At 39.5% G+C, this 27,978-nt stretch overlaps 1 protein-coding gene across 1 annotated transcript; it reads left to right on the top strand.

Annotated features, from left to right (window-relative positions):
* Positions 1 to 15: 15 nt before the first annotated feature.
* Positions 16 to 21,739, top strand: MTNR1A (melatonin receptor 1A). Its single transcript, XM_004428772.2, has 2 exons — positions 16 to 282; positions 19,096 to 21,739. The coding sequence occupies exons 1-2, from the start codon at positions 54 to 56 to the stop codon at positions 19,962 to 19,964; spliced, it is 1,098 nt and encodes a 365-aa protein (XP_004428829.1). The 5' UTR covers positions 16 to 53; the 3' UTR covers positions 19,965 to 21,739.
* Positions 21,740 to 27,978: the final 6,239 nt, after the last annotated feature.

Genomic DNA, 27,978 nt, shown 5'->3' with positions numbered 1-27,978 from the left:
CGCTCGGGCCGCTCGCAGGGCGGCGGGCGGAGGGCGCCTGCGGGGCCCGCGCGATGGCCGGGTGGCCCTGGGGCGCGCCGGGCGGGACCTTGAGGGGCAATGGGTGCGCGCTGCTCAACGCCTCTCACCCCGCGCCCGGCGGCGGGGAGGGCGCGTGGCTGCGACCCTCGTGGCTGGCCTCCACGCTCGCCTGCATCCTCATCTTCACCATCGTGGTCGACATCCTGGGCAACCTCCTGGTCATCCTGGCCGTGTGTCGGAACAAGAAGTTGAGGAACGCAGGTAGGGGCTCCCGGGGCCGGGCGGGCTGGACGTGCAGCCTCAACTCTCCCCTGACGGCAGCCTCTCCCTTGCCTGGCCACCTTTCCAGAACGCAGCACCCTCAGCTGTCAAGTGGCTTTTTCCTAAGAAAAGCTCAGTTCTTTTCCTTAAATACTGGGGATTTGGAGTCATTTTTCCTAACAGAGACTGAAGCCCCTCGGTTTCCTTTTCCTTTAACCTACCCATTTAAGATGTTTCTGCATAAAACAGCAAGGCGTCTTCAGTTTCTAAGGGGTAGAAAACTTTGCCCGAGTCAGGTTCTCTTTATTTTAGGCGACAGCCCCACTGTACAGTTTTCAATTTCTGAGGTTTATTAGATTGGGAGACACGGGTACAGGTTGCAGAAAGTTCTTCAAGAAGGCGTTTCAAATCAGATCAATGAACTTATCAGTTGCTTGGTTTTACATATAATTTATTTTCCCCAACTTTGTTAAAATATGAGAAAATATATAAGCTAGCAAAATGATAGCGCGATGATTTTAGTTTTGTTGTCAGGAGTGGTTTTCAGTTTTTAGCATACAATTTGAAAAGAACCGTAGGCTCCTAAACATGCTTTGGAAAGTGTCTGTTATCTCTCCAAGTTAGTAAAGAGTGTGTTTACATGTAATATACTACTAAAGCTAATTTAGCGCTTGAGTTAAATTTCCTTTTTCTTCCAAGCAATAAACTGAAATTGGTTTATCATGAGTGGGAGCCTGAGGGCGATTTGGCCACAGGACACTGGACGCTCAGATCTCTAAGTGATGATTAGGTGCCTAGTTCCTTATTTGGAGGCAAACTTTTTGGAGGTGGAGGTGGGGAGGGGAGGGAGCTATGCACTTACATGTTTGTCAAAAGCAATTGTTTTTGTTCCAACCAGGTAGTTGGTCAACACTGTAATTTTGTTAGCTCCTTTCTGGGAGGGCTTCCTTTTTGCTTTCCATAATGCTTGCGACAATGCATAGTTTAAGAATTAGTTAATAAGGACCTGATAACATGAATTGAATTTGAGTTAGTCCGTGGAATAACCTCACTTCGTAGATTGGCTTAAACTAGAGGAATTCTGCCTTCCAGAAGAGGCTCATTCCCTCCTAGCAATCAAAGCAGCTTTCTGTGGGCCAGACACGGTTCTGAGAGCCTGTTAACTGGACCCTCGGGGCAGCCCTGTAGTGGGGTGCCACTGTCACCCACTTTACAATCCGAGCACACAGATTGGTTTTAGCGACCGTAGGTGGTGGAGCAGGTTTAATCGAGAGCGCACTCTACTTCATTGACTTCAACCACTGCAGCTCTTGGGAAGTTCAGATCCTGCAGAACCTTTCATTTAAAAAAATGGTATTCACATGCCTGGAACAATTGTATTTCTTGCAATTTTTATTTTATTTTATTTTTTTTGTGAGGAAGATCAGCCCTGAGCTAACATCCATGCTAATCCTCCTCTTTTTGCTGAGGAAGACCGGCTCTGAGCTAACATCTATTGCCAATCCTCCTCCTTTTTTTTTTCCACCCCCAAAGCCCCAGTAGATAGTTGTATGTCATAGTTGCACATCCTTCTAGTTGCTGTATGTGGGACGCGGCCTCAGCATGGCCAGAGAAGCGGTGCGTGGGTGCGCGCCCGGGATCCGAACCCCGGGCCGCCAGTAGCGGAGCGCGTGCACTTAACCGCTAAGCCACGGGGCCGGCCCTCTTGCAATTTTTAAAAAAAAGAACTTATGAAAAGTGCTCCTTCCATGCTACTTTGTATTTTGTTCGTTTGCTAAGCAACTTTTTGATGGGGCAGTCTATAAAATACTGCATCCTTGTAGCTGACTGGGAGACCATAGTGAGTTTTCATCGGTGTAGCTTTTGAACTTTCATATTTTTATAATTAGGACTTTTTATTCAGCTAGTTGTACCCCTGTTGCAATTAAAACCATTGGAGGCTTTCTAGAATGGATGGTAATTTGAAACAGTGATAGAGATAGCTGATCCAAATATGAATTTGGGGATGTCTATTAAAAGTTCTTATGGTTTTTCAGTCCTTCCATTTCAGTTAAGTTTATTTTGTTGGCATTGAGGGTGAAAAGATGGAAAGAACAGAATGGAAGAAATGAGATAAAAAAATAAGAACGCTAAGTCATCTTAAGTTTTGAACTAGTGCTTTCTCTTGGAATCTGGTATAATTATTTATGACCCCCTTCTCTCCTCAGGAGTGTGTTGACATTTGACTTCCTAGGGAAGAAATTAAAAATGTTTAACAGCCGTATGTCAGGGACACTGGCCATTCAGAGCAGACACAGGCTCCAAATGACCACTAGGGTCTTATGTCTGTCCACAATTTGATACTGGAATTGATCTACCGTATTTGCATCTTCTGAGTAAATTTCGTAGTGTCATGGGAAGATGCCTGCTCTGGAATGCTAGGATTAATATCTGTGCCGTCTACCTTGTGATCTGAGAAATTAGTTAAGGTACCAAACCCTCATTTTCCACATTTGTCAAATACAGAAAGTATCTCATCTTTTAGCCTCACACAATTGTTGCCATTACCTAGTGAGATGACGCATATGGAAATACTTTCAAAAGGATAAAGCAGGTAATGTTATGTGGTTTTTTTTCTAGGTACACCTAACAAGGGTGTGTTCAGTCTGTTAAAAATAATTGAACTATAGATTTATGATTTGTGCACTTTTCTATATGTACGTTATACTTCAATAAAACCTTTAAAAAAATAATAAAGCAAGAGTACAAAATACTTTGCCTATTCAAAATTCAATTATCTGGCAATCTAACCTAGCTGGTATATGGCCAATAAATGGAAATAAGCAAAAATAACGAACTCTCACCCACAGCTAATTTGTCCTGCCTTAGAGTTCCACAAAACTCTGAGGCTAGTGCCTGGGTCTCCATAGATTAGAACATTTAATAGGATAGCACATGTGGCAAACAGCGTGGGTTGAAATAGACTCACTATTGGTGTGAAAAACTGAGCAAGCACAATCTTTTGTGGGCAGGTTGTGAAGAAGCAAATAATTCTGCTCACCGTTAACTGCTCCTGAAAACAGCACAGTGCAATAATGTATTATTAATTATGACCCCGAGCCATCAAGGAAAGGTCCAATTACACACAGTATGTTCTGCTTAAGAAGACAGGGACATAATATTTTAGAAAGACACCTATCTAAAGCAGTTTATTATTATTTTTTAATCTGGTGCACAGTGGGGTAAACTGTCAGTATTGTAAAAAAAAATATGTCCCCAGAATGACTCTAAGACTGGATGATTGGCTCTGTGTTATTCCATTCTTGTGCTTGTTTCTTTCAGGTCTATATTGAATGTTATCTATAAGCATCCTGCGTTACCACTCAGAGAGCTGCACAGAGTAGGAAGAGAACATGGACTTTGGGCCTCACAGATCTGCCTTTAAATCTTGGATGCACCAGGACCATTTTTAAGAGGCTTGTAGGTCTTAGGCATGCCTATTTAAAAATACTATTTTTAAATTGAGGCATAACTTACACACAGTAAAGTGCATAAAATGTAAGTGATGTATTTTTGCATATGTCTATACATATGTGACCATCACTTTTGAGATATGATTTGAAGTAAGGAAAATTATTTGAAATAAGATAATATCATGAAATAATGATTTCATGACTTGAAATCATTTCTCAATGACTTCAAGAATTATTTGAAATAGTTAGGTAATACTACCTTATTATTGTGGTAGTGTTATTATGCACAACTTGAACTAGAATTTATGCCAAATCTAAGTACTGGAAACCACCAACCTGAACTTTTTCTCTTTTACCATCCACGAGCAGGTTGCTGCCTCTGTTGAACTTGACTCTTGGCTTGTGTCTATTGCTCAGGCAGTGAAGGCTGAGGCTCACTGCCTTCTCCATTACCCTGGGCCACAGTCACCATCAGTTCCTCAGTACTGCAGCGTAGGTCCCACTGAATGTGTTCATAGCTACCTTGATAGAGCCCTTGGCCATCCTGTTCACTGTACTCTAGCTTTTATCTTCTCTTTCCTTCCTTTCCCTTCTCTTCCCTTGCCTTCTCTTTTCTTCTTCCCCATATCTGTTTCTTACTTCTTGGCCTCCAATATTCTTTAATCACCATAATTAGATTCGATCTCTTAGTAGAGGTCACACTTGTATCTCCGCTTCCTAATTGTGTCTGTTGTGCATCTGCAAAAAAGATAGCCCTGAACTTATAAGCATGTTATATTCTAGAAGTTCACTCCTGAATTTCTTAAAAGAATATTTTATATGATATTTTGGCTCTTACCTAGCCCACAAAAGTGTTCAAACCAACAATGTGGCTGAAATGATACTCAGAATTGATGGGTCGTCTGAGATTCATGAGCTACTGAAAGCAACTCGCCTCACTCTGAGTTCTGAGCTTTGGGTGTCCTGTGGGAATGGGAAAGAGTGGTGTGGAAGGAACTGGGTGGAAATGTCCCTTATTAACTCAGAAATGCCAGGAGAGGGCTCAGGGACGAGACATGATAGAGGGTGGATTTAGCGTCAGGGATGGGGTGGAAGCAAGTATAAGTATACACAGCTGCTCCTAAGTTGAGTGCTCCTATGTTGGGGACAAACATATCAGATCCTATAGGAAGCGTGGAAGGAGTCTGTAAACAGAATGGATCCAGAACCCGGACTCCGGGGCTTCTTAACTGAATGGATCAGTGGTCGTAGATAAGTCATCATGTCTCCGGACTGTTTTCGCATCAGTAAAATGATTGGATTGGACAAGATCTGTGAGTCCTTTCCAATTCTAGTGTCATTTGATTTACGTGATTGTTAAACTCACTGCAAAGTTGGAAATTATAATGCATTGACTAGCAATGGGGAGGATTGTGGGCACAATGACATATACATATACAGGGATCATAGGCATCGTAGATCTAGGAAAGTGTGTCCTTATGAAAGTTTGCCACTTGTCCTAAACTATCTGGTTCACTATCTGCTAGAGAGAAATCTCTCTTAATGACATCTGGGGTCCCTGCTTTATTTCCCAGGGAACATAATACAAGTTTTTAAACTTTCCTATATAGATTTCTCTTCCTGAAAGAGAATGAAGTAACCAACTGTACAGAACAATTGACTCCTCCTTTGGTGGGACTCTTTCTGGTTGATCAACAGTGGATTGGTTGTCTGGGATGTATGCAGGTTCTCATGAGTTTGGGTGGGATGAGCTGGGGACGCTGGTGATGAGCTGACCGACAATGTATGTGAGTGAGCAGTCCTGGGTGAGCTATAACTTTCATGACTCTGGTTGGCCACGGTGAAAGACAGACCCGTCTCAGCCTGTAATGACCCCATCAAATGGAACCACTCAGGAGGAACAGCCTAAATAGGCGACCAGCCAGGCCGTTGTTTGCGAGAATATACAGCTGAAGGACTGCAGGGCTCAAGCAAGTGAGCACAGCACTCTCACTTAGGTGTTCAAAGGCAGATGGAAGATGAACACTTCATCACGTTATACGTTTATAAAGTAAAGCATCAGACAACCATTCCTGCAATATCAATTCAGGATGTCTGTACTGAGGTCATTGAAGTGGCTAGTTGCAGGGTTTACTGGCTAATTTAAAAACCAGTGTTCTGTGGGATCTTTAAATCCAAAAATATAAAACAAAATAAAATATCCATATATGAACCAATTGCCCAAATCCCAAAAGAAAAAGAAAAACAATGCATTTTGCACCATATTTTTGAGTCATTTTATCCTTTCAGGAATTTTTTTCCGTGAAGATTCATTTTGCATCTTATATTTTCTTCTCACTGCAACCGATGCTTTCCCACGATGTACTTAACATCCGTGGACATCACATAGAAGGTAAATAGAATTGTAACAAAAGTATAACTTCTGGGACATGGGCGATTGGAACAGACATACCATATTCCTTAACAATCGGATCTGGTGTCTTAACAATATTTGTAAATCTAAACCTTCTGTGATAAAACTTAAGCCTTCTTTTTATTGTTCTGGTCCATAACTGATTTTGCAAAAACTGCTGGTTATCTTTTGGTGAACATTTCCATTTAAAATACAAATATTTTATACCGCCCATATCAAGCCTACCCCAATTATTAAAGGAATTTAGTTTTTTAACCCTACAATTTTATTTTTTTAAATTTACTTATGAATTTGTCTGAAACATTTTTCAAATTTGAGAAAATTAAAATGGGAAACTGATGGAATTGCACTTTGTGTCACATTTTTCACAGATAGCTAATTCGGTCTGATTTCTGTGGATAAAGTAGAAAAAGAACTTCTTTTCTTGTTTAGAATGTCTAGTGTTTTGTACGTATGCGCTTAGAGCAATTTACAGCTTTCAAAACACTTTCTCACGTTTTGTTTTATTTGTTCTTATGATAGCCTCCTCAGGTAGATAAGAAAACTGAAACCCCAAATTCACAGATAAATGATCAGTATTTCTAACCCAGCACACAGTCCAGCGTGGTACAGTGGAGGGAGCACAGGAATTAAAATCAGAAGATACAGGTAGAGTCTTATATCTGCAATTCCTTTATTTGTGGTATGTTTTGAGTCTAATTACTCAATTTCCCTAGGCCTCAGTTTCTTCATCTGTCCAATGGGGTACTTATTTCACAGGGATACTGGGAGGATAGACTTAGATTCTGCCCATCCATCCATCCATCCAGCCGTTCGTCCATCCGTCCACCTATCACTTTGAAGTTATACTATACAAATAATGGTATTATTATGTTATTATTAGTATACAGTATATGATTAGTTCTTCCTAGGTTGTTTTAATTTTTTAAATGCTTATTTATTTTTAAATGTATATTTTTTAAAGTGAGTAGACTATGAATGGTAAGAATTGAAATCAGTCAGAAATTGACGATTTATGATCTAATTCTCTTTCATGGCATTATGCAAATTACATAAGTTCTCAGATGTCTCAATTTTTTTTTTTTCGTAATAAACATTATCTCTCCACAGCAAGTAGGGCTGAGATTCTGATTATTTCAATATCCAACCTCTGAGAGACTGATTATTTCAATATCCATTCTCTTCTCTAATTTAAAATGAATCAGCTCTGGAAGCTACAATAACTTTCTCTAAGTATGTTTCCATTCAAAAAGTTATCACTAACTTATATGTACAGACTCGGAAAATGGTTTCAAGCCAACAAAGTCAATGCTTAATGGAACCTCCAATCTGATCAGTTTCTTGTTAGCACTGTTGGCGTTTTCCTCCTACAGCTCCCTATGATATTTGAAAGTATTGATTCAAGGCAATTTTTTACTTTTAAAGACATTTTATTGAGTTTTTTCCCCCTTGCATGCTTAGCCATTATTTAAAGTTTTATGATTTTTTTTCTGGTCTGTGTAGTGCATTGTAATGGAACCCTAAATTTTCCCAAGTAATTCCCAGAATTCCCTGGAAACCTTAGGTCAGTGGTTTCAGACTCCTAAATACATGATTGAATTTGAGTCTACATGATTGAATTTGAATCTGATCTTTGGTTCCTCCAGCTATTTATCTCATAAGAAAGTAGATTTTCAGCATTAAATTAATCATGGATAAGATAGAGCTTATTTTTGCTAGCTTTCAGAATCATTTTTTTCTCTTGGCAATTTTGAAAGTTAACCAAAGATAAAATAGTCCTAGATTAAACTTCTTGCTTTTTGTTCTTACTAACATTTGATGGTTCTGTTTTCTAAAAACACCTACTTTGAAAAACATGTGCCTTGGAAGATATTTTAAATCTCCATAGAGTCTCTGGAGCATATTTTGCTCATTCTTTATTAGCACCTTTTAAAAATAATAATTAGAATATTTGAGGTGAAGAGAAAGGTCTTTACTCCTTTAGAATAGAAGGGGTATCATTTATTCCCCTTCAAAAAGATAGTTTCTTAATCAGCACCCTAATTGTCTCATTTTTCAAAAAGATTGGCTAAAGTTGACCTAAAACCTGAGGGCTCTATGTGATATCTCAAGAAATTTTAGTGAAATTTAATAATGCTGCAAATGAGGAATAAACTTCTGGATTTTCTGGTTGAGGTGCTCTAACATTTATTCGTCTACAGAGCTGTACACTTTTGGCAATCACATTGAAGGAATTAGTCTCAGAAGAAGGAACAAGAAAAAAAATCTTTTTGGTGCTGAATATTATTCAGGCTCTTGGGGGTGAATTTGAGTTGTTAGACTTATGGCTTAAAAGGATGCTCACTTGCTTTGATGCTGAGCACTGTTGGTGCTGATTGAGTTGAATATCCATTTAAATAAATATTTATTGCGTACTTACAGTATTATACAGAATATAAATGGTTAGCAAATTCTTGTTGGTTTGTCAAAGTGCGAGACACTGTGCTAAGCTTGTGTAAAACATGGCTCCTACTTTCAAAGAGATTACTTTCTATCAAGGCACTTTGAAATTTTTTGTGCTTTTATTTTTAAATAAATATAAGACATGGAGTACAAAGGTATAAGAGGAAAAACGTGTTTATATGGCAGAAAAACTTTTAAGAGAAATTTGAAAGTTGGTTGGTAGAACGTAGCTGGAACTTAAAGAAGTCATGAGAATTTTTAAAGATGTTACCTCACGGTGGATGAGAGAACAATAGATAATAAATACGAAGTGTGAACGCTACACCACACCTGAAGCAGAATTAATGAGAGAACTTCGAAGAAATTGGTCAACAATAGAGACAAAGCATAGCTATTTGAGAATAATACATTGACTCCATATCTTTTGAAGAAAGTAGTACAGCCTGAAAAAGCACCTGTTGGAGAAGGTTTGTGTGCCAGGCTGCTCACTTAAATTAAAAATAGTTTTCTCATATAGCTATTAAATGGCAGATGATAAAAATTTGTCATTAATAATTAGTATTTCCTCTTTTATGATTTTCTTAACATGTTTAGGAACACAAAAGTCTCTTCTTTTGTGATCTTGAAAGGGACAGTGTGATTTTATCTTTTATGCCTCCATTCCTTTTTTCTTTATTTATTTATTTATTTATTTATTTATTTTGTTTTTTTAAAGATTTTATTTATTTATCTTTTTCCCCCCAAAGCCCCAGTAGGTAGTTGTATGTCACAGCTGCACATCCTTCTAGTTGCTGTATGTGGGACGCGGCCTCAGCATAGCCAGAGAAGTGGTGTGTCGGTGCGCGCCCAGGATCCGAACCCGGGCCGCCAGCAGCGGAGCGCGAGCACTTAACCGCTAAGCCACGGGGCCAGCCCTTTTCTTTATTTAAATACCTGTTGGATGCCTCCTAAATACCAGGGCTAGGATAATATCAGAGCTTGGGACACAGTTCTGTGGCAAGGGAAACACTATTCCAGTTAATTCTTTTATTTAATTCTTTTTTTCCTCTTTTTTTTTTAAATTGAGGCATAATTGACATATAACATTATATTAGTTTCAGGTGTATAACTGTTATGAGAGGTTCGGGGATTCAATCGGAGACATAAAGGAAACTTTCCACTCCAAACAAATGGACTGAAGGTATATTTTATTATATAGAGGATAGTAAAGGCGATAGTCTGCAAACAGATCCGAATAGGTCAAATATTAAGAGGGAAAAAACATCAGCCCGACTGGAAAGGGAAAACATCCACATTGGCTGAAGAGAAATGACACAAATCAACCAGAAAGAGAAACACCAGGTTGACCGGAAAGAGAACACATCAAATCAATTACTTCATATCAAATCAATTACTTCACATCAAATCAGTTACTCACAACATCCACGCCCCACTGCCGGGAGAGCCCTGTCAATCGACGCGGCTGGGCAAGGATCACACGTCCTGGGCAAGGTGTCCCTTCCACAGGTGGAACTCTCACCAGGTCTCAGTTTCCAGCAGTTTATATAAGCAGTTACAGAGTTTACAGAGCAAGCATCTAGTGTTCCCATGCACAAATGGTTATCAGTGGCGTACATGCACTGAGCCCCCTGGCTAACGTCCCAGCCCAGTAGTTGTGTACGTGCATTGTTCTCTTTGGTTATCGTCTTAGCCCGGCACAGATGGCAAGTCCATCACATGCTACGACGCTCCAAGAGCCTTGAAATGTTACAATTTGCAACTCTCTCCGTGGGAGAGATGCCAGTTCCCGGGAAAAGGCCAGTTCCCACCACACAGAAAGCAGCTTTGTATTTTCCCACCACACAGAAAGCAGCTTTGTATTTCTTTTTGTGCTGGTGGCTGTAGGTCAATGGAGCGGCCAAACATGGCAGTACTCATGTCAAGACAATAACGTAATGATTTAATATTTGTATATATTGCAAAATGATTGCCATAATAAGTCTAGTTAACATCTGTCACCATATATAGTTACAATTTTTTTTTTCTTGTGATGAGAACTTTTAAGATCTACTTTCTTAGCAACTTTCAAATATGCGATACAGTATTATTAACCATAGTCACCATGCTGTACATTACATCGCCAGGACTTATTTATTTTATAACTGGAAGTTTGTGCCTTTTGACCAACCTCACCCAGTTAATTAATTTTTATTTTAAGATTTAGTTTAAATTTAAGTTTTTACTTTTAAGAGTTTTGTTTGCCATTTTTTTAAAAAAAAGTTTTAATTTCATTTGTATCCTTTGTTACTTTATTTATTCTATTAGCTTACCATTAATTGTTTCCTCTGTTTGAATTCGGAATACTTTCAGCTATTCTCATCTTTTCGGGTAGTAAGTATTATATTCTTTTACCAAATAAGTTTTTAAAAAAGGTTGTTATATATATATAAAATGATATATATAAAACAACTTTATATATATAATCTTTATATCATTTTATATTTGAAACATTCCTTATTTATGGAAAATTAGTTCTATTATAGACTGAATTTTTTGTGATATGTTCCCTTTGGAGAATGTGGCCTCTGGAACATTCAGATGGATTGGAGTAAAACCCTGGATCTGCCACCAATGGGTGAGACCTTGGGAAAATTACTTGTTTAGTCTCCTCACTTGTTAATTTAGGACAATACTAGTCTAGCAAGGATTAAGTGGATTGCTATCCTTAAAGTTCATTGTGCTTTAAATGTAACATTTTGGGAAGCAGAATAAATTCTTTGTTATTTCATACTCTTGGTGTAGAGTTGTGATGGTGAATATATTTTTATTTTTAAGACAGAGAACAGTATTTAACAATTTTAGGTCTTTAAATACTCTCTAGATACATCAAAAACTATCAAATTTAGAACTTTTAAAAATTACCTTTATGAGTTTCATATTTTATACTTTTGTAGTGTTAACTTTCTTTGTTTCTCCTCACATTTATTTAATTTTAGTATATAAATAGGGCAATACTATGATTGTACCATTTTTAATAATGACAGGAATTCTCTTTCGGAATTTAGCAATTTAGAGCTCTTCTCTAATTAAATGGACATGCCGTTAAGTGCCATTAATTTGTTTATTTAAGCTGAGATTTCACTGAGTCCTTCAAGATTGGGGAACGTGTCTAAGGAAATAAAGACTACTATCCCAAATAGAGTTAATATAGAGTTAATATAGTTTTTTGATTGCCTATTATTGATTGCCTGTAGATGAAGTATTACATGTTTTTCATGAGTAGTAGTCTATGTTGCTGAGCCCATGAGTAATTCTATGTCTGTTTCATGACAATTTCCTGAGCCCATTAGTCAGAGACAGTAGTGGCTGAGGAAGGATGAACTATGTCCACAGTTTACATCATCAAGATCCTCTTCTGCTGGGGCTGCTTTTGGTGAACATTCATATGGGACACAGTATCTTCACAATTAGTGCCCATTCTGAGAGGTCTATGTTCTTACCTCTTCTCCAGACCCCTGTGTCACTAGGTTTCCAATCATGTTTCTTCCAAGTCCTTGACCATCTAGCTGTACCAGTAGCCACAGCCCATGAGTCAATGTAGATGTGTACCTGTGGCCATCTCTCCTTTCAGGCAAAATGAACAACCTGTCTGAAGTTCTATTCAAAGTTCTCTTCACCGGGAGGGTTTTCCTTCATCCTTTTCCCTGGATCGGGTCTCTAGTGCTGCAACATCCAATTTTGGGTGGTACCAGCGTTTCATGAAGAACCATCTGTAAACGACGCCAGAAGTTTCTTCTTCATTATTCAACTGGTCAAAGGGAACTCCCCATGAGGCCATAGGTGCAGGTTGAGAGAAAGGGGTAATGTGGCAGGAATGGGGGCCATGGGCATCTGTGCCACTTACTCATTGAACTTACTTATGCCTTCAGGACATGCTTGAGCCAGATCTTGTATTTACCACTTCTGTTTGATGCTGTGCATGCCTAACTTTGTGATTTGGTGGGTCAGACAATACCTAGTCCATGAGGGACCTTTCAAATCACAGGGTCACTTGGTGGTCTGTGGTCAAGTGTTCAGATTCTACTAAGGTCAAGTAGCAAGTCAAAAACTATTTCTCAAAAGGAGAATACTTGTCTGCAGAGCATAGCATAGATTTGCTGCAAAATCTTAAGGATCTGTATTATGAATCACCTCTATGTGCCTGCTAAAATCTCCTGACATTCTCCAGACCTACCACAAACAATTCAAACACCGTGGAATCAGATGAGTCAATCAAATGGCGGAACAGCTTTCAGAGCCTTGTCTTGTTCTGGGCTCCACTCAAAACTGGCTGCTTTTTGGGTTACTTGGTAAATGGGTTGGTGTAGCATGTCAACATGAGGTATATTTTGTTTTTTCCTCTTAGTGGTAGGAATGCAGCAACTTGCTCTTCACCCTGGAAGGTGAGGACGGGAGATAATTGAAGTAACTCTTTTGCCACTGCATACCGTGAGCTCCCAGTGTCCCCTTTGCTACTGGAAATCGGGTTTTTAATGCCCTTAAATCTAGTCGTCTTAGAGAACCTATTCTGGTAGCCCAGAACCAATATAGAAAAACCATCCTTAAGGTTCTTCTTGGTCTACTTTCAGTACCAAATTCTGTATCAGTCAGGGTCCAATCAATCTGAGAAGCAAAATCACTAGAGCAATTATGGGGGCTGATTAAACAATTTGTTTGAGACTGTTGGGTTGTGTCTGGTGCTGGAACCTTGTATTAGCCAGAGTTCTTCAGAGAAGCAGAACTAGTAGGATATATATAGATAATACATATAAATAATATATATATATAATATATGAATAGTATATATATAAAAGAAATTTATTATGTTATTATGAAAATTGGCTTACGTGATTATGGAGTCTGAGAAGTCCCACAGTTTACCATCTGCAAGCTGGAGACCCAGGAAGGCCAGTGGTGTAGTTCTAGACCAAATCTGAAGACCTGAGGACCAGGAGCACGTATGGTGTAAGTCCCAGTCCAAGGGCAGGAGAAGACTGATGTCCTAGCTCAACGGTCAGGCAGAGAGAGCAAGTTCTCCTTCTCCCTTCCTCTGACTTTTTGTTTAATTCAAGCCCTCAGTGGATTGGATAATGCGCACCCACATTGGGAAGGGCGATCTGCTTTATTCAGTCTACTGACTCAAATGCTAATTTCTCCTGGAAATGCCTCAGAGACACGTCCAGGAAAAATGTTTAACCAGATGTCTGAGCATCCCATGACCCTGTCAAGTCGATACATAGAATTAACCATCACAAGCCTAAAGTCCACATATAGGGCAGCTGAGAGTGAAAGATGGATGTCAAGAGGGGAAGCAAGGGCGGATTAGAACCTTGGAGGAAGGACTGGCACCCAGGAGGATGAACTGAACTCCTGTCCGTCTCTCGCATTCTCCAAGCCAAGGTGGAGTTCAGCAGGACCAGGAGAAGCTGTGGGAATGTCACTGCTGCCCCTCACCACACCGTAGGCCAGCTATAAGAGTCAAAGAGCCACAGTAGTGCCTGGTGCTCTACAGGGACTTTCTGCTGGCAGAGAGAACATGGCTGCTGCTTCACTTCTGGCCTTTAAATCTCAAGCAAATTATCTCTTGTGGGGAGCCCTAACCTGGAGCTATGCAAGCAAATGTCCTTTCAGTTTAGCTAAGTTGACACACTATAAATCCACTGTACATTTTTTTAAAGGCCTAACTCTATGCCAGGTCCTGTTTGATGGGGGAGAAAGGTGTCTAAGACAGGCACTGCCCTCATGGAGTTAATAGCTTGGGGTGCGGGGAGATGGTAAAAAGTAGAGAAATACTTGTGATAAATGGAAAAGCAATGCCACCTCGCTTTGTCCATTCCCAGAGGGAAGTCACGGGACTGGTTCTGAGGGAGGCAGTTTAGACAAAGCAGCTTTTATCTGTCTATTAACTTACTTTATTCGTGTATGCATCACATTTCACTTACAACTTAAGGTTTTATTCACCAGAATGAATATGTACTTTGCATTTTATAGTTTATTTGTGTCTTTAATCTGGCCAGAGGGCCCAGTTTCTAACCCTCGTATATTTCTGACTGCAGGAATGTTCTTAGGGAAATACACTGAGCAACATTACAAATAACATTGTTGCAGTCTTGCACTAACTAATTTTATGATTTCATCCAATTTAACTCCATATTTTTCAGTTTCCCTCCCTAAAAAGTAAGAATTTACTGGGTGATCACTAATATTCTTCTTAGTCTTAACATCCTATGAGTCTATGATTCCTCTACGGTAAGACCTGGTACTAAATCCAACAGAGGAGGAAATGTTAGCTATTAACAGAAATTACTTTAAGTGTCAGAATGTATTGTTATGCTGATTGTATAGAGTCTCGGATATCTGTAAAAATAGATAGATTGTTATCTACCTGGAGTTACACAGAGCTAATGTACTGGGCAAGGGTCCGCTGCCTGACACACAGAGAAGCCAATACTATGGCACCAGATTTTGAAAAAAGAAAGCTTTGTTGTGTGGCCAACCAGCAAGGAGACAGGAGGCAAAGCTCAAATCTATCTCCCTGAGCTGAACTGGGGACAGACTTTTAAGGAGTTGGGAGTGGGAGTGTGTTATGAGAGGTTTGGGGGATTCAATCAGAGCTGTAAAAGAAACTTTCCACTCCAAACAAATGGACTGAAGGTATATTTTGTTATATAGAGGAGAGTAAAGGCGATAGTCCGCAAACACATCCGAATAGGTCAAATATTAAGAGGGAAAAACATCAGCTCGACTGGAAAGGGAAAACATCCACATCGACTGAAGAGAAATGACACAAATCAACCGGAAAGAGAAACACCGGGTTGACCGAAAAGAGAACACATCAGATCAATTACTCACAACAAATCAATTACTTCACAACAAATCAATTACTCATAACATCCACGCCCACTGCCGGGAGAGTCCTGTCAATCGACACGGCTGGGCAGGAATCACAGGTCCTGGGCAAGGTGTCCCTTCCACAGGTGGATCTCTCACTGGGCCTCAGTCTCCAGTATTTTTTTATAGCATCAATAATTTTCAGAGTAAGCAGTTACAGAGTTTTTTTCAGAACAGGCATCCAGTGTTTTCATGCACAAATGGTTATCAGTGGCGTACGTGCACTGAGCCGTCTGGCTATCATGCCAGCCCGGCAGTTGTGTACGTGCTTTGTTTACCCTGGTTATCATCCCAGCCTGGCACAGATGGCCAGTCTGCCCCAGGCTGCGGCACCCAAAGGGCCTGGAAATTTTTACACGTTGCAACTATCTCTGTGGGAGAAGGGCCAGTTCCCACCATGCAGAAAGCAGCTTTTATATTTCTCTTTGTGCTGGTGGCTATAGGTTAATGGAACAGCCAAACATGGCTGTACTCATGTCAAGACAGAGTGGTTATGCAAAATGCTAGCTTGGTGGAGTCTGATTGGATGGTGGGAGTGTAAGGGTCTTATAAGTCCAGTGTGCTACAAATCAGGCGACCCCTCGCTCATTAGGTTCCCCACGCCACTTTTTCATCACATCGAGTTCTGTAGTAGGGAACTTTTGGTTCCTACGCAGCTTGAAGTCTTCTGAGGACAAAGTTTCCATCTTCTGCACGTGCTCCGGCTACATGACTTGCAATTTTTGCTCATTGCTCCTGCAAGATAACTTTGATATTTTGTTATTGATACGATAGGGCCAGTACAAATTGGTGTTGACGGTTACACTAAGATGGAATAGATGACCTTATAATGTGTGTAATTATGATTAAATTATTTCATTATTCATAATTCATTCAAATTCATTTCTTACCTGGTGGAGTTCTCCCCCCATACAACACACACACACACACACACACTCCACACACACGTAGCAGATGTGATAAAGCTTCCAGCTGAGCTACCTAATAGCCACATCTGCATAGAGTCTATGGCTTAATTTTTTTCCTCCAAACACTTGTAAAATGGGATTAGTTCAAAGAAAATTAAACTAATGATTTAATTAATGTAATTACTTGAACAGAAAAGAAGCATAATTACTATAAAATAAATGGAGCAGCGGATTAAAGCTATGAAAGAAATCTATGACATCATTTATGGTCTTATTTTTAAGCTCTTTGGAAAATAAATCTATATTAGGTCAGTTTATCTTCATGACATTCTAGGTAAAAATGTACTGTTTTGATGACAGTTTAATTTGTAGCTAAATTTCATATGTTATACATATTTTTAAAGTATTAAACATTTTGAGTTAAATATTTATTAAAATATGCCCACTTGGGAATTTAAATATTTCATTGGTAATTGAAATTGGTCTGTGGGAAAAATCAATTTGCTTTTCTTGCTTTAATTTGGCCTACTATATCCAATTTTCAAAGAAGTTGTTTTTATGACAATTTATCTGAAGTGGCAAAACCTTGCCTTTTTTAGTCATGACTGCTATTTTGCTTCACTTCTTTACAATGTTTTTTGAGGGAGGAATAAAATTAATCAAATAAGAACTTCAAGTACAAAGACTATTTTATTTCAGATGTTGGGAGATGACAATTTAATTTATTTCATCCAACATTTGAGCAAAAGTCTCAACTCACTACTATTCAGGATACAAATATGAGGAAGACATAATCTCAGAGGACTACAGTATAGAAATATAGGAAAACCAAGTCACAAATAAATATAATGGAAGGCAAATATATATGGTCACTCCACCTGGAATGTTCTTCCTCACCTCTGTCTAGCTCACTCCGTTGCTGCCTCTAATTCTGTACATACTCTTGCTGTACTTCCTTCTCTCTATTATTTAGTTATTTTTTTGCTGAGGAAAATTTGCCCTACGCTGACATCCATTGCCAATCTTCCTCTTTTTTTGCTTGAGGAAGCTTAGCCCTGAGCTAACATCTGTGCCAGTCTTCCTCTATTTTGTAAGTGGGTAGCTGCCACAGCATGGATTGACAAGTGGTGTAGGGCCGCGCCTGGGAACTGAACCCACAAACCCAGGCCACCAAAACGGAGCGCTCCGAACTCGACCACTACACCATGGGGCCAGCCCCTCTCTCTATTTTAATTTTGTTTATTTATCTAAGATCGAGGATCATAGGATCCCTGCCTGTTCATTCCTGTTTTCCCAGCACCTGTTATATGCACTTAATAAGTTTTTGTTGAGTGGAATTTATTATTATTTAATCTAAATTAGAAGTGGTATAAATAAGTGATTTAGGAGCTTCAAAAGAGGAAGCTCTTCCGTGTGGTTGGGCCAATAAGCAAAGTCTTTGGGCATTTCTATTTAAGATGGATTTGGGAAAATGAGTAGCATTTTAAAAGTTAGAGAGAGGAGCCATTCAAGGCAGAAGGAATTGTAAGAAATAAAGGCAAATGAGCCACTAAAGCAAAGAACGTATTTGCCGAGCTTCTCATAAAATTTGACTAGAGTTCTTTTTTTGTACTTTAAAATGTGTTGTTATTATATTAATATAGAAAATTATCACTTAATTTGAATATTTGGGGTTTAATTTTTGTACCTTAAGTTCTTTATAAAATCCAAAAGAATTTCTACCTTTTCCTTTGGATGGAGGGAAGAGAGTTGTAGAATACCAATATTTATCAAGCACGTATCATGTGACAGATACTGCTCATCACCAGACATGGAGTGCCTCATTTAATCCTCACCAAACCCCTATGAAGAAGGTATTATCATTATCCCCATCCTATGGAAGAGGAAACTGAAGTTTTCTGAGATACTGTGACTTTCCCCAGTTAGATGGCTAGTAGCTAGTAAGGGGTAAAGCCAATATTCTAACCTAGATGGTTGATGAACACCTATTTTCACTTCTTTTGAGTATATACCTGGGAGTAGAATTGCTGGGTCATGTGGTCATTCCATGTTGAACTTACTGAGGAACTGCCAGATCTTTCTCTGTTCCTTGAACTGGCCACACCAGTTACTGCCTAAGGGCCTTTGCACATGCTGCCACCTCGGACTCAGCTGATGACAGAACCCTTTTTCTGTTAACTATTATGCGATGAACAAAGATCCATTGGATCCATTACTCTCCAAACAGGAGTTAGAGGCCCATTTGAGAACCGTTGAAGAACTAGAGAGGGATAGAAGGCCTGGAAATTAGGGACATCATGGCTGGCTTGAGAAATAATATAACATGAGGTTTCTCAGGTAATGTAGAAGATTCCAGAACAAAAGATGTGATATGAATAAACTGAACTCAAGATTTTTTAAAGCACAAGAGAAGCCAAACAGGTTGAAAGACAACAGTTTTGAAGATGGAATATGCCTTGGTTGGGGGATGTGGGAATTTGTGAACAGCAGAATTGATTTGACACAGACGACAGTGGGCTCACTTCCTGGTGAAAATAGCCTCCACTTCATTTACAATATGGTAGTAGCTGTGACGTCAGGTCATCTGAATTGTGGAAACAGCTCTTTTTAGAATAACTGTGAAAGAAAACTCATGCAACCCATGAACAACTGGTATTAACCTGTAATTTTCTAAATCTTTCTCTTTTAGGAAATATGTTTGTGGTGAGCCTAGCAGTTGCAGACCTGGTGGTGGCTGTTTATCCATACCCGTTGGTGCTGACGTCTATATTTAACAACGGATGGAGCCTGGGATATCTGCACTGCCAAATTAGTGGTTTCCTGATGGGCTTGAGTGTCATTGGCTCAATATTCAATATCACAGGAATTGCCGTTAACCGCTACTGCTACATCTGTCACAGTCTCAAGTACGACAAGCTGTACAGTAACAAGAATTCCCTCTGCTACGTGTTCCTGATATGGCTGTTGACCCTCATGGCAATCATCCCCAACTTGCGTGTCGGAACCCTGCAGTATGACCCAAGAATCTACTCCTGTACGTTCGCACAGTCGGTCAGTTCAGCATACACAATAGCTGTGGTGGTTTTCCATTTCATAGTTCCTATGATCATAGTCATCTTCTGCTACCTAAGGATATGGATCCTGGTTTTTCAGGTCAGACGGAGGGTGAAACCTGACAACAAACCCAAACTGAAACCGCAGGATTTCAGGAACTTTGTCACCATGTTTGTGGTTTTTGTACTGTTTGCCATTTGCTGGGCTCCCCTCAACTTTATTGGTCTCGCTGTGGCCTCAGACCCTGCCAGCATGGTACCCAGGATCCCAGACTGGCTGTTTGTGGCCAGTTACTATATGGCATATTTCAACAGCTGCCTCAATGCAGTTATATATGGACTACTGAACCAAAATTTCAGGAAGGAGTACAGAAGAATTATAGTCTCACTATGTACAGCCAAGATGTTCTTTGTAGATAGCTCGAATGATGTAGCAGATAGGATTAAATACAAACCCTCTCCATTAATGACCAACAATAACCCAATAAACGTAGACTCTGTTTGAAAAAGCAAAGAATTACCAGCAAGATATGCACACTACTCAAGGTCTTACTCATTTTCATGTTTGCTTCCCTTTGGAAAGATGTCTGGAAAGCAGTGTGGTTGAGAAAACTTAATGCTCTTCAGAGGTTACCTCTATAGTTTTTGAGCTAATGTGCTATCAGCCTTTTGAACAAGTCTCTAATTCTACTTATTAAGAGAAATACAGAACAGATAGAGAGTTATATGTTAACTGAAGAATACGGTTCAGGGATGGGGGTAATTTTAAATAAAAATGCTGAATGTATTCAAGTGGACAAAGAATGCAGACTTTCGTTTTATTGAAAGTGAGTGCCACAAAGGTAGTAATTGCGTTTTTCCTTCACTTGTTGAAGATTTCTAGTAGGGAAACTAATGATATGTTTTATTTATAAATGAGTAAGTAGAACAAAAAGGGGAAAGTAGATGAGTGACTTGTTACACAGCGAAAGGCTGAAAATAAATCAGTGAATACCTCAACACAACCACAACCACCATCACAAGGTTTTCAGTTGGCACTGTTGGCAGTGGGTAGCTATAGTCATGATTGTAAATGTCACTCTATTAAAAGTTGCACGTTCAACTTAAGTGCTAACTATATGACAGAGCTCTTTTTCAGATGTCTATAACTATGGTATTTTAAAGCAATAGCTACATTATTATAAAACTCTATTCAACTTTATTAGACATTTGGCTTCTTATTATTTTGTCACTGAATATCATGATTATGATGTCACTGACCAGCTGTTTTTGAATTGATCTGTGTTAATTTATTAAGTCATCTAATCAGTTCAATTAAAAATGACAAAGAATCAGAGCTGTAGATTCTTGGATATAGTGCTGAATGTGTTCTAGATTGATAAGCTATTTGGGCAAGTAAATATCTAAACCAGTTAGTTGTTCTTTTATAGATATCGCAAAACAATATTCTTTAATAATTCATTTCAGTATTTGGTTTCATCTTTAATGTTGATGATCTTAGGGAATATGACTAACCTCCACAGCTTTGAAAAGTAAAGAGATTACTTAGGTGTTGTGCTGTGTTTTAGTAATAATGAAATAATTCTACATCCCTGGGAAACAGTACCTTTATTATGAGGACACATTTCTGTGTTCTGTTACAGGAGGTCTAGGATTAACATGCCCATTTCAAAACCAATTGATTATCATTGCTTTTAGACATTAGATGTTGATCCTGTCTTATTTTAAAAATTTATTTTATTGAGGTCATATTGGCTTATAACATTGTGTAAATTTCAGGTGTCTGATCCTGTCTTTTCTTGTGCTAATCTGTTGCTCTAATTTCTGATGGAACTGTTCCTTTACAGTGAGTGATGGGAGCATATCTGGTTTATTAACAGAGTGGAGAAAGTAGTCTTGTTTGGAATAAAAAAGTACATTGTACCTTCTATTTCCATGATGTGTTCAACAGATCTCTCAGAAATCTTGAGTCCTGTTGCCTAGAGAGCTCTGCCATCTTTATTGACTCTGTCACCATTGAACTGGAGAATAAATGTTTGTTTGGACAATTCACAATAGTTAAACATAAGATATTAACTTGAGTTCTGACATTGTTTTATACTTGTAGCTATTTTATTGCAGTTTGGATATAAATTTAAATAAAAACCTACAAAGCCGGTTTTTTCAAAAGACAATTTATTTTTACCTTTTTAAAAATATAACCCATGGTATAATATATTTGTATGTTTTTACCCATATCTGTACCTTGTTACTGCCGAGGATGAACTTCAACGGGATCTCTGCTTGTATATATTTGTTCTAATAAAAGTTTTATATGTATATATAGAAAGATGAGTATGATTTCTTGTCATTTTCAAGATAGTCAGTTTGTTTTTTCTCTTATTTGTTGTGAATTAAATGAAAGTTGGTTAAGGATGGATAGTGGTTTGATAATTACCTAAGATATGTACCTGTTTGTGGACTATGGTCCTGTCTTTCTGTTTTGGGCATTTTTCTTAGCAGAATTTAAACTACTCAGTTTATTCATATGTGTTCATATATCATATATTTATATGTTCTTTTCCATCATGGATGGGAACTGAATTTAATTGAACATTATTTGCTCCAGCTTGATATATGCAACCAACAAGCTGTATTCTATTCCAAATACAAATTGGTTGCACTATGTAACAAATGTGTTTCTGTAAAAAAAAAATTTGTTTTAAACAGAAAACTGGCAATCTCTGGGGGAAGGGGGTCAGAAGACAGCTTATATTCTTGACCTTTGCATGACCATAGAATCATTGAGGGGACCTTAGAGGCCATATTCAAGTCAATCCCCTCATTTCACAGATGATGAAAATGAGATGAATTAAAAATTAAGCGTCATTCCAATGATCTACAAAGAGTTAGTGAGGGAGCTGAGACTGAAAGATGAACTCCTGAATTCACTAAAAATTTAGGAACTATTGAACACCTGTTATTTTCCAGAAACTGTGCTAGGTAGTAGGGATAAAGTGTTGAATACAGTATTTACTCTCCAAAGGGCTTACCGTGTCGTAGGAAGGGCATGCTAACACATAATTCAAATGCAGTGTGGCTGCTAACATCATAAAAAGAGACAACTAGATGAAAATACACAACACAACTATGAAGTAGTCTTCCCTTCCAGAAACTCAAAGCTGAATCTGATTTAACTAGAAATTATCAAGAAATACGGGGAACAGGTGCACATATTAACCTCACAGGAGGCAACCAGCAAAATCCAAGTATACCAAAATCTATAGGACAAAAAACCACTTTCTCTAACAATATTCGAAAGAAAAAAAGATGTAGGAGGAGCCTAAAGATGAAAAGAGACTTAAGAGACACATCAACCACTTGTAACAAATGGATCTGAGACAAACTATATTTTAAAAAATTATATAATACAAAGTTAAAATGCAAAAACTTCTAAATATTCACAATATTAAGGCATTATTAGTTTTTTTAAGGGTGTGATAATGGTTTTTTGATTAAGTTAAAATAAAAAGCCCTGTCTTTTAGAGATAAATCATGAAGAATTTACACGCAAAATGATGTGATGTCTGGGATTTGCTTTAAAATAATTAGAGTGGAGAGGTGAGGAGGTGAGTAAGTTTACAGAGGAAACCAAATTTACCTTGAATTGTTTATTTTGTAAAGGGGTAATACGTACCTGGGAGTATATTACATCTCTTCTTCGCTTAATGACTTGTTAATTGTGCCTGAATACCCTGCTGCTACTTGAGTAGTTAAATTAAAAAATATATTTCCTGTCATTTTAATGGGAAAGTTATTGTATTCCACCCAACCCAAGATATCAAGATTGTTCAAGAAGTCATATTAATTAAGACTATTAGGTGAATCTAGATCCAAATATAATTATCTAGTTACTTACGAAGCTTGGAAATGTTTCAGCTTTATTAGTGTATTATTTATTATTGTATTTTTGTGACTAGTGGCTGTACGTCTTTGCTTGTGTGAAATCATCACAATTTGGGTCGTCAGCTTCTGTGAGAGGGGTTTTTTTCTTAAAACATCAGGGTAATTTAAACAACAGAAGTTCAATTTTATTTTTTGTCAAGAGTTTTTTAAGTTCCCTTGTTAGATTTATATATGTGCTTATCAGTTCCCGTAACTAATCTTAATAGGAACTGCAAATTTAAGTTTCACAGACTTGGCACTCTTTTTACCCTCTACAGAAGTAGGTACAGATATACATTTTATCAGAAAATGCTTCACATTCACGCAATAATCCAGTCTCGTTAAACTTATGGGCAAGCTAGGGACCTTTGAGGCGGCTCTTCTCTGCAGGACGTAAACCGTGTCCCCAGGGGCTGAGCCCTGCATAGAGATCTTAGTCTGGGTACAAAAAGCCACCCTCAAATGTAGAACTAGCAGCAACTTCAACCAAGGATCAAAAGTAAATATAGATACACATGTGAATAAAACCCCTGCATGGAAAATGAAACTAAAATAAAATCTCTGAAAATTGTCAGTTGCTCATTCTAAGCAATTTTTATAGGTCTTACACTATTCTTTAGATATAAGGCATACAGATGGCTGTTTTCTTTTGGGAAGTTCTTCCTTGTTCATTAACTGTAACAGCCACAGCTAAAATTGGTGTTAGAGGCATAGCTTTCTTGGGGCTTCAGAGTCTTTGCAGTTGCTCCCTACTGTGCATGTGAAGGGGTTACTGATGGAAGGGAATGCACTGGAGGATGCAATGTGTCAGGTGTTTAAGAAATATGGGGAAATAGTAATATAAGGAATACAGAATTGGATCACTGTTGCGGGAGCAATCAGTAATTTGAAGAAAGACAATAAAAGGTTAAATACCAATTAAAAAGGTAAAACCAGAGGTCCCGCTTAGCAGAATAGCAAGACTGTCACCTCTTTCAGCTGGAAGGCAGAAAAAAGTGTAGGATCAGGTTCAGGAATTAATTATGAAAGTATAGAGCTTCGGAGGAGGTAAGATTCTCAGCTTCAAGAGCTCTGCTACGCCAGGGTCAGGACTCTGACTCAGAAGGAGTGGTACACGGAAAATTGGATGGGGATGTCTAGGTTAGTGCACTTAAAAATCTTGAATCCCCAATATCTCAGTTACTTATTGCTATGTAACACACTACCCCTAAACTTACATGCTTATAGCAACAACACATTAACTCACAGTTTCCGTGGGTTAGTATTCTGTTCTATGGCTGGTCTGGTCAAACCTGGGTCTTTGGGTTCAAGTCTCTCACACAGGGCAATTAGGTGTCAGCTGAGTATGCAGTCATCTCAAGGATGGACTGGGGAAACATCCACTTCCAAGCTCATTCATGGTTGTTGACAGAATTCACTTTCTGTGGGCTGTTTGAACAGAGGGCCTCAGTTTGTCATTATCTCTATCTGAAGGCTGCTTCAGTTCCTAGTTCTAACACATGCCTTTTTCATAGAGTAGGTCACTAGAGAGCGAGCAAGCGAACAGAACCTGAGAGGGAGTGGGTGCACCAGAAGGAAGTCACTGTCTTTTATAATCTAGTCTCCAATGTGACATCCCATCACTTTTGCTGCCTTCTTTTTATCAGAAGTAAGTCACTGTGTCCAGCTGATACTCAAGGTAGGTGATTAGACAAGGACATGAATACCAGGGGGTGGGATCATTGGAAGCCATTTTAGAAGGTGCCTATCACACCCAGATTCCCCCAAACCCTCTAGGTATGAAGAAGTGGTCCACTCTTCTTGTTAAAGCCTGTTGTTCCCCTGTTGCCTGAAGGCAATGCAGAGGCCTCTGCCTTGCAAGACAACAAATGCCCCACTCTGGATTTATCCTATCTTCCCTCTTGTCCACCTGACCCATAATTAGAGTTAAAACACACCATAAGTAGGCTAAGGAAGGGCTACGAATAGTACGAGAGGAAAGAGACTATATCCCAAAGAAACTGTAGCACCTAGCCAGCATGTGTGGGCAAGAGCCGGTGAGTTCATCTGGGCTGGATCCTGAGGTTGCTGGTTCACGGAGAGTGAAACGTGAAGTTGTAAAAAGGAGAGTTTATCAATATGAGAACATTCTCCTGTTCTCGTAGGTGAACATTGAACACTCTGGTAAGGACCAAGGAGATGATGCTAACTGGTTGGTAGGACGGCTCTTGGAAGCTTGAAGAAAGTGATAGCCCAACTAAATGTGAGATGGAAAGCTCAAATTTCCTTTGCAACTGCTGCAAGAAGGTATGAAAAGATTCAGAATGCGTGTATGCTAGAGTGGATACATTATTGGGCAGAAAACCAACCAGATAACTATGCTCCACGAGAGTGCCTGAAGGAAGCTTCGTATACTAAAGCTATAAGAAATTCGCTGGTGAGAAGGGCATCTCTGAGAAGCTCAGTGTAGGCATCCAGCTCTGTGGGCTTGGCCAGTGGTAGGAAATGCCAATACAGAACTGGACTCTGTGATAGCAATGGGAGTAACAGGAGGTCAAAATAATAGCGCCCAGGTGGCAGCAGCTAACCATCAGAAGCAAGGTGGGCACAATCATTGTAATGCATGGCAAAGCTGGAATAGCAGCCTTCTGCTTGAACCACAGAGGGCTATGGTCATAATTAATAAGAACACAGCAGCAGTCAGCAAAGGTATCAGCCAATCTATACATCAAAAGAAATTAAAGATGAGTGATTAAGAGCTGACTCAATAAAAAATCATGATCCTCTGCTCAGTTTCCACACCTCACTAAAGGAGAGCCTGGGTTCCCAGGAGGAATGAACTTGAAACAGCACAGCAAGTACATATGGTAATGATTTGGCCAGTCTTTCTCCAGAGGGACCTAGCATCATTTACTTGATCAGTAGTGCACTGGGGAAAAGGAAATATCCAAACATTTGGAGAACTGGACACAGGGTCCTAGTTGACATTTATACCTGTCACCAGGGTGTCATCAGAGCTTCCCTCTTAGAGTGAAGGTGTATGGGGGCCAAGTGGTCATTTCTACTGTCTCTGCATATATACCTGGAATGGACATACTCTGTAATTGATAGAAACCCAACATTGGTCCCTTGGCCAGTGGTAAGAGCTATTATAGTGGGGAAAGACAAGTGGAAGGATCTGAAACTGTGCCCCTGCCCTCAGCCAAAATAGTAAATCAAAACAATATCACCTCCTGGAGGAAATAGCAGAGGTTAGCGCCAGGAATGCAGCACGTATCGCAGTCAGGGCTATGTTATATTCACCACCCAGGCCTTGAAAAAAGCCAGACAGGTCCTAGAAGGTGACAGTGGACTACTGAGAACTCTACCAAGTAGGAGCCCATTGCAACAGCCGTGCTGATGCTGGAACAGAGTGACACAGCCTCAGGCACCTGGAAAGCAACCACTAGTCTCATCAATGCAATCTTGCCCAGTCCTACCATATAGAAGGAGCAGAAACAGTGTCATTAGCTTGAGACATTTATGGTCTTGCATCAGGGCTTATCCCCACCTACCCCCTACCCCCACCCATAATACAATCTAAAGGGATTGGGATCATTTGGACTTCCTGCAGAGCATCACATGGATCTACTATATCGATCTACTATACTGATGACATTATGTTAATTGGACCAGATAAGCAAAATGTAGCAAGCACATTGGATTACTTGGCAATACACATGCACTCCAGAATACAAGAGTGAAGATTTTAGCAGTCCAGTGGTCTGAGACATGCTGGGACAGCCTCTCAGTAATATAGGACACATTACACCTTGCAACTCTCACCACTTTCTTTATACTAGGAAATACTGCTCTCACCCATACACTGGTTGATAAAAAACAAAACAAAACAAAAAACCTGCCAGCTTTGTGTGGTTTCCAGAGCAGAAAAGGGCTTCCAGCAGGTCCAGGCTCCAGTACAAGAAATTCTGCTGCTAGGCTCATAGAACCTGGCAGACAGCATGACAGTAGAAGTACCTCTAGTTAAAAAAAAAAAAAAAAGCTGTGTGTGTGTAGTTTATGGCAAGCCCCAAAAGAATAATCACAATGGAGACCCCCAGGGTCTGGAGCATATTCGTGCTATCTTCAGCATGGAACTGTATACTATTTGCAACAGAGCTCCCGTCAGGTTACTGGGCCCTGATAGAGATGGAGCGCTTGACCACGGACCATCAAGTGGTAATGCACCCAGAAGTGCTCATCAGGAGCTGAGACTGAGTCATAGGTCAGGTGGGCCAGGCAGCTTTCCATCATGAGAATGGAGTGTAGCAGCGGACAGTTCTCAGCTGAGTCCCTGTCTGGTTCATGCCACAGACTAAGGAGAGCTGCCTCACCCATAATCATGCTTTCATCTTGAAGAGCAACCCATGTCCTATGACTGCCGGGGTACAGAGGCCTGGCCCCCTTTGGCCCAACATGAGAAAATTGTAAAGGTCCATCCCAGATCCCGAGCTCCCTGTGGGGTTGACTAAGGTGTTTGCTGTGTTTTCATTGCAATTTAATTCAACGCACAATCTTGCTTCTTTCACTCACCCATAGGTGTTGATCCTAAGCATACTTCTGTAAGATTTCCTGCA

The sequence above is a fragment of the Ceratotherium simum genome, chromosome 28 (assembly GCF_057802395.1).
Source record: "Ceratotherium simum simum isolate JZ-2026a chromosome 28, ASM5780239v1, whole genome shotgun sequence".
In the NCBI taxonomy this organism is placed as follows: Eukaryota; Metazoa; Chordata; class Mammalia; order Perissodactyla; family Rhinocerotidae; genus Ceratotherium; species Ceratotherium simum.
The sequence above is the reverse complement of the archived record's forward strand: the minus strand, read 5'-3'. Positions and strand labels throughout refer to the sequence as shown.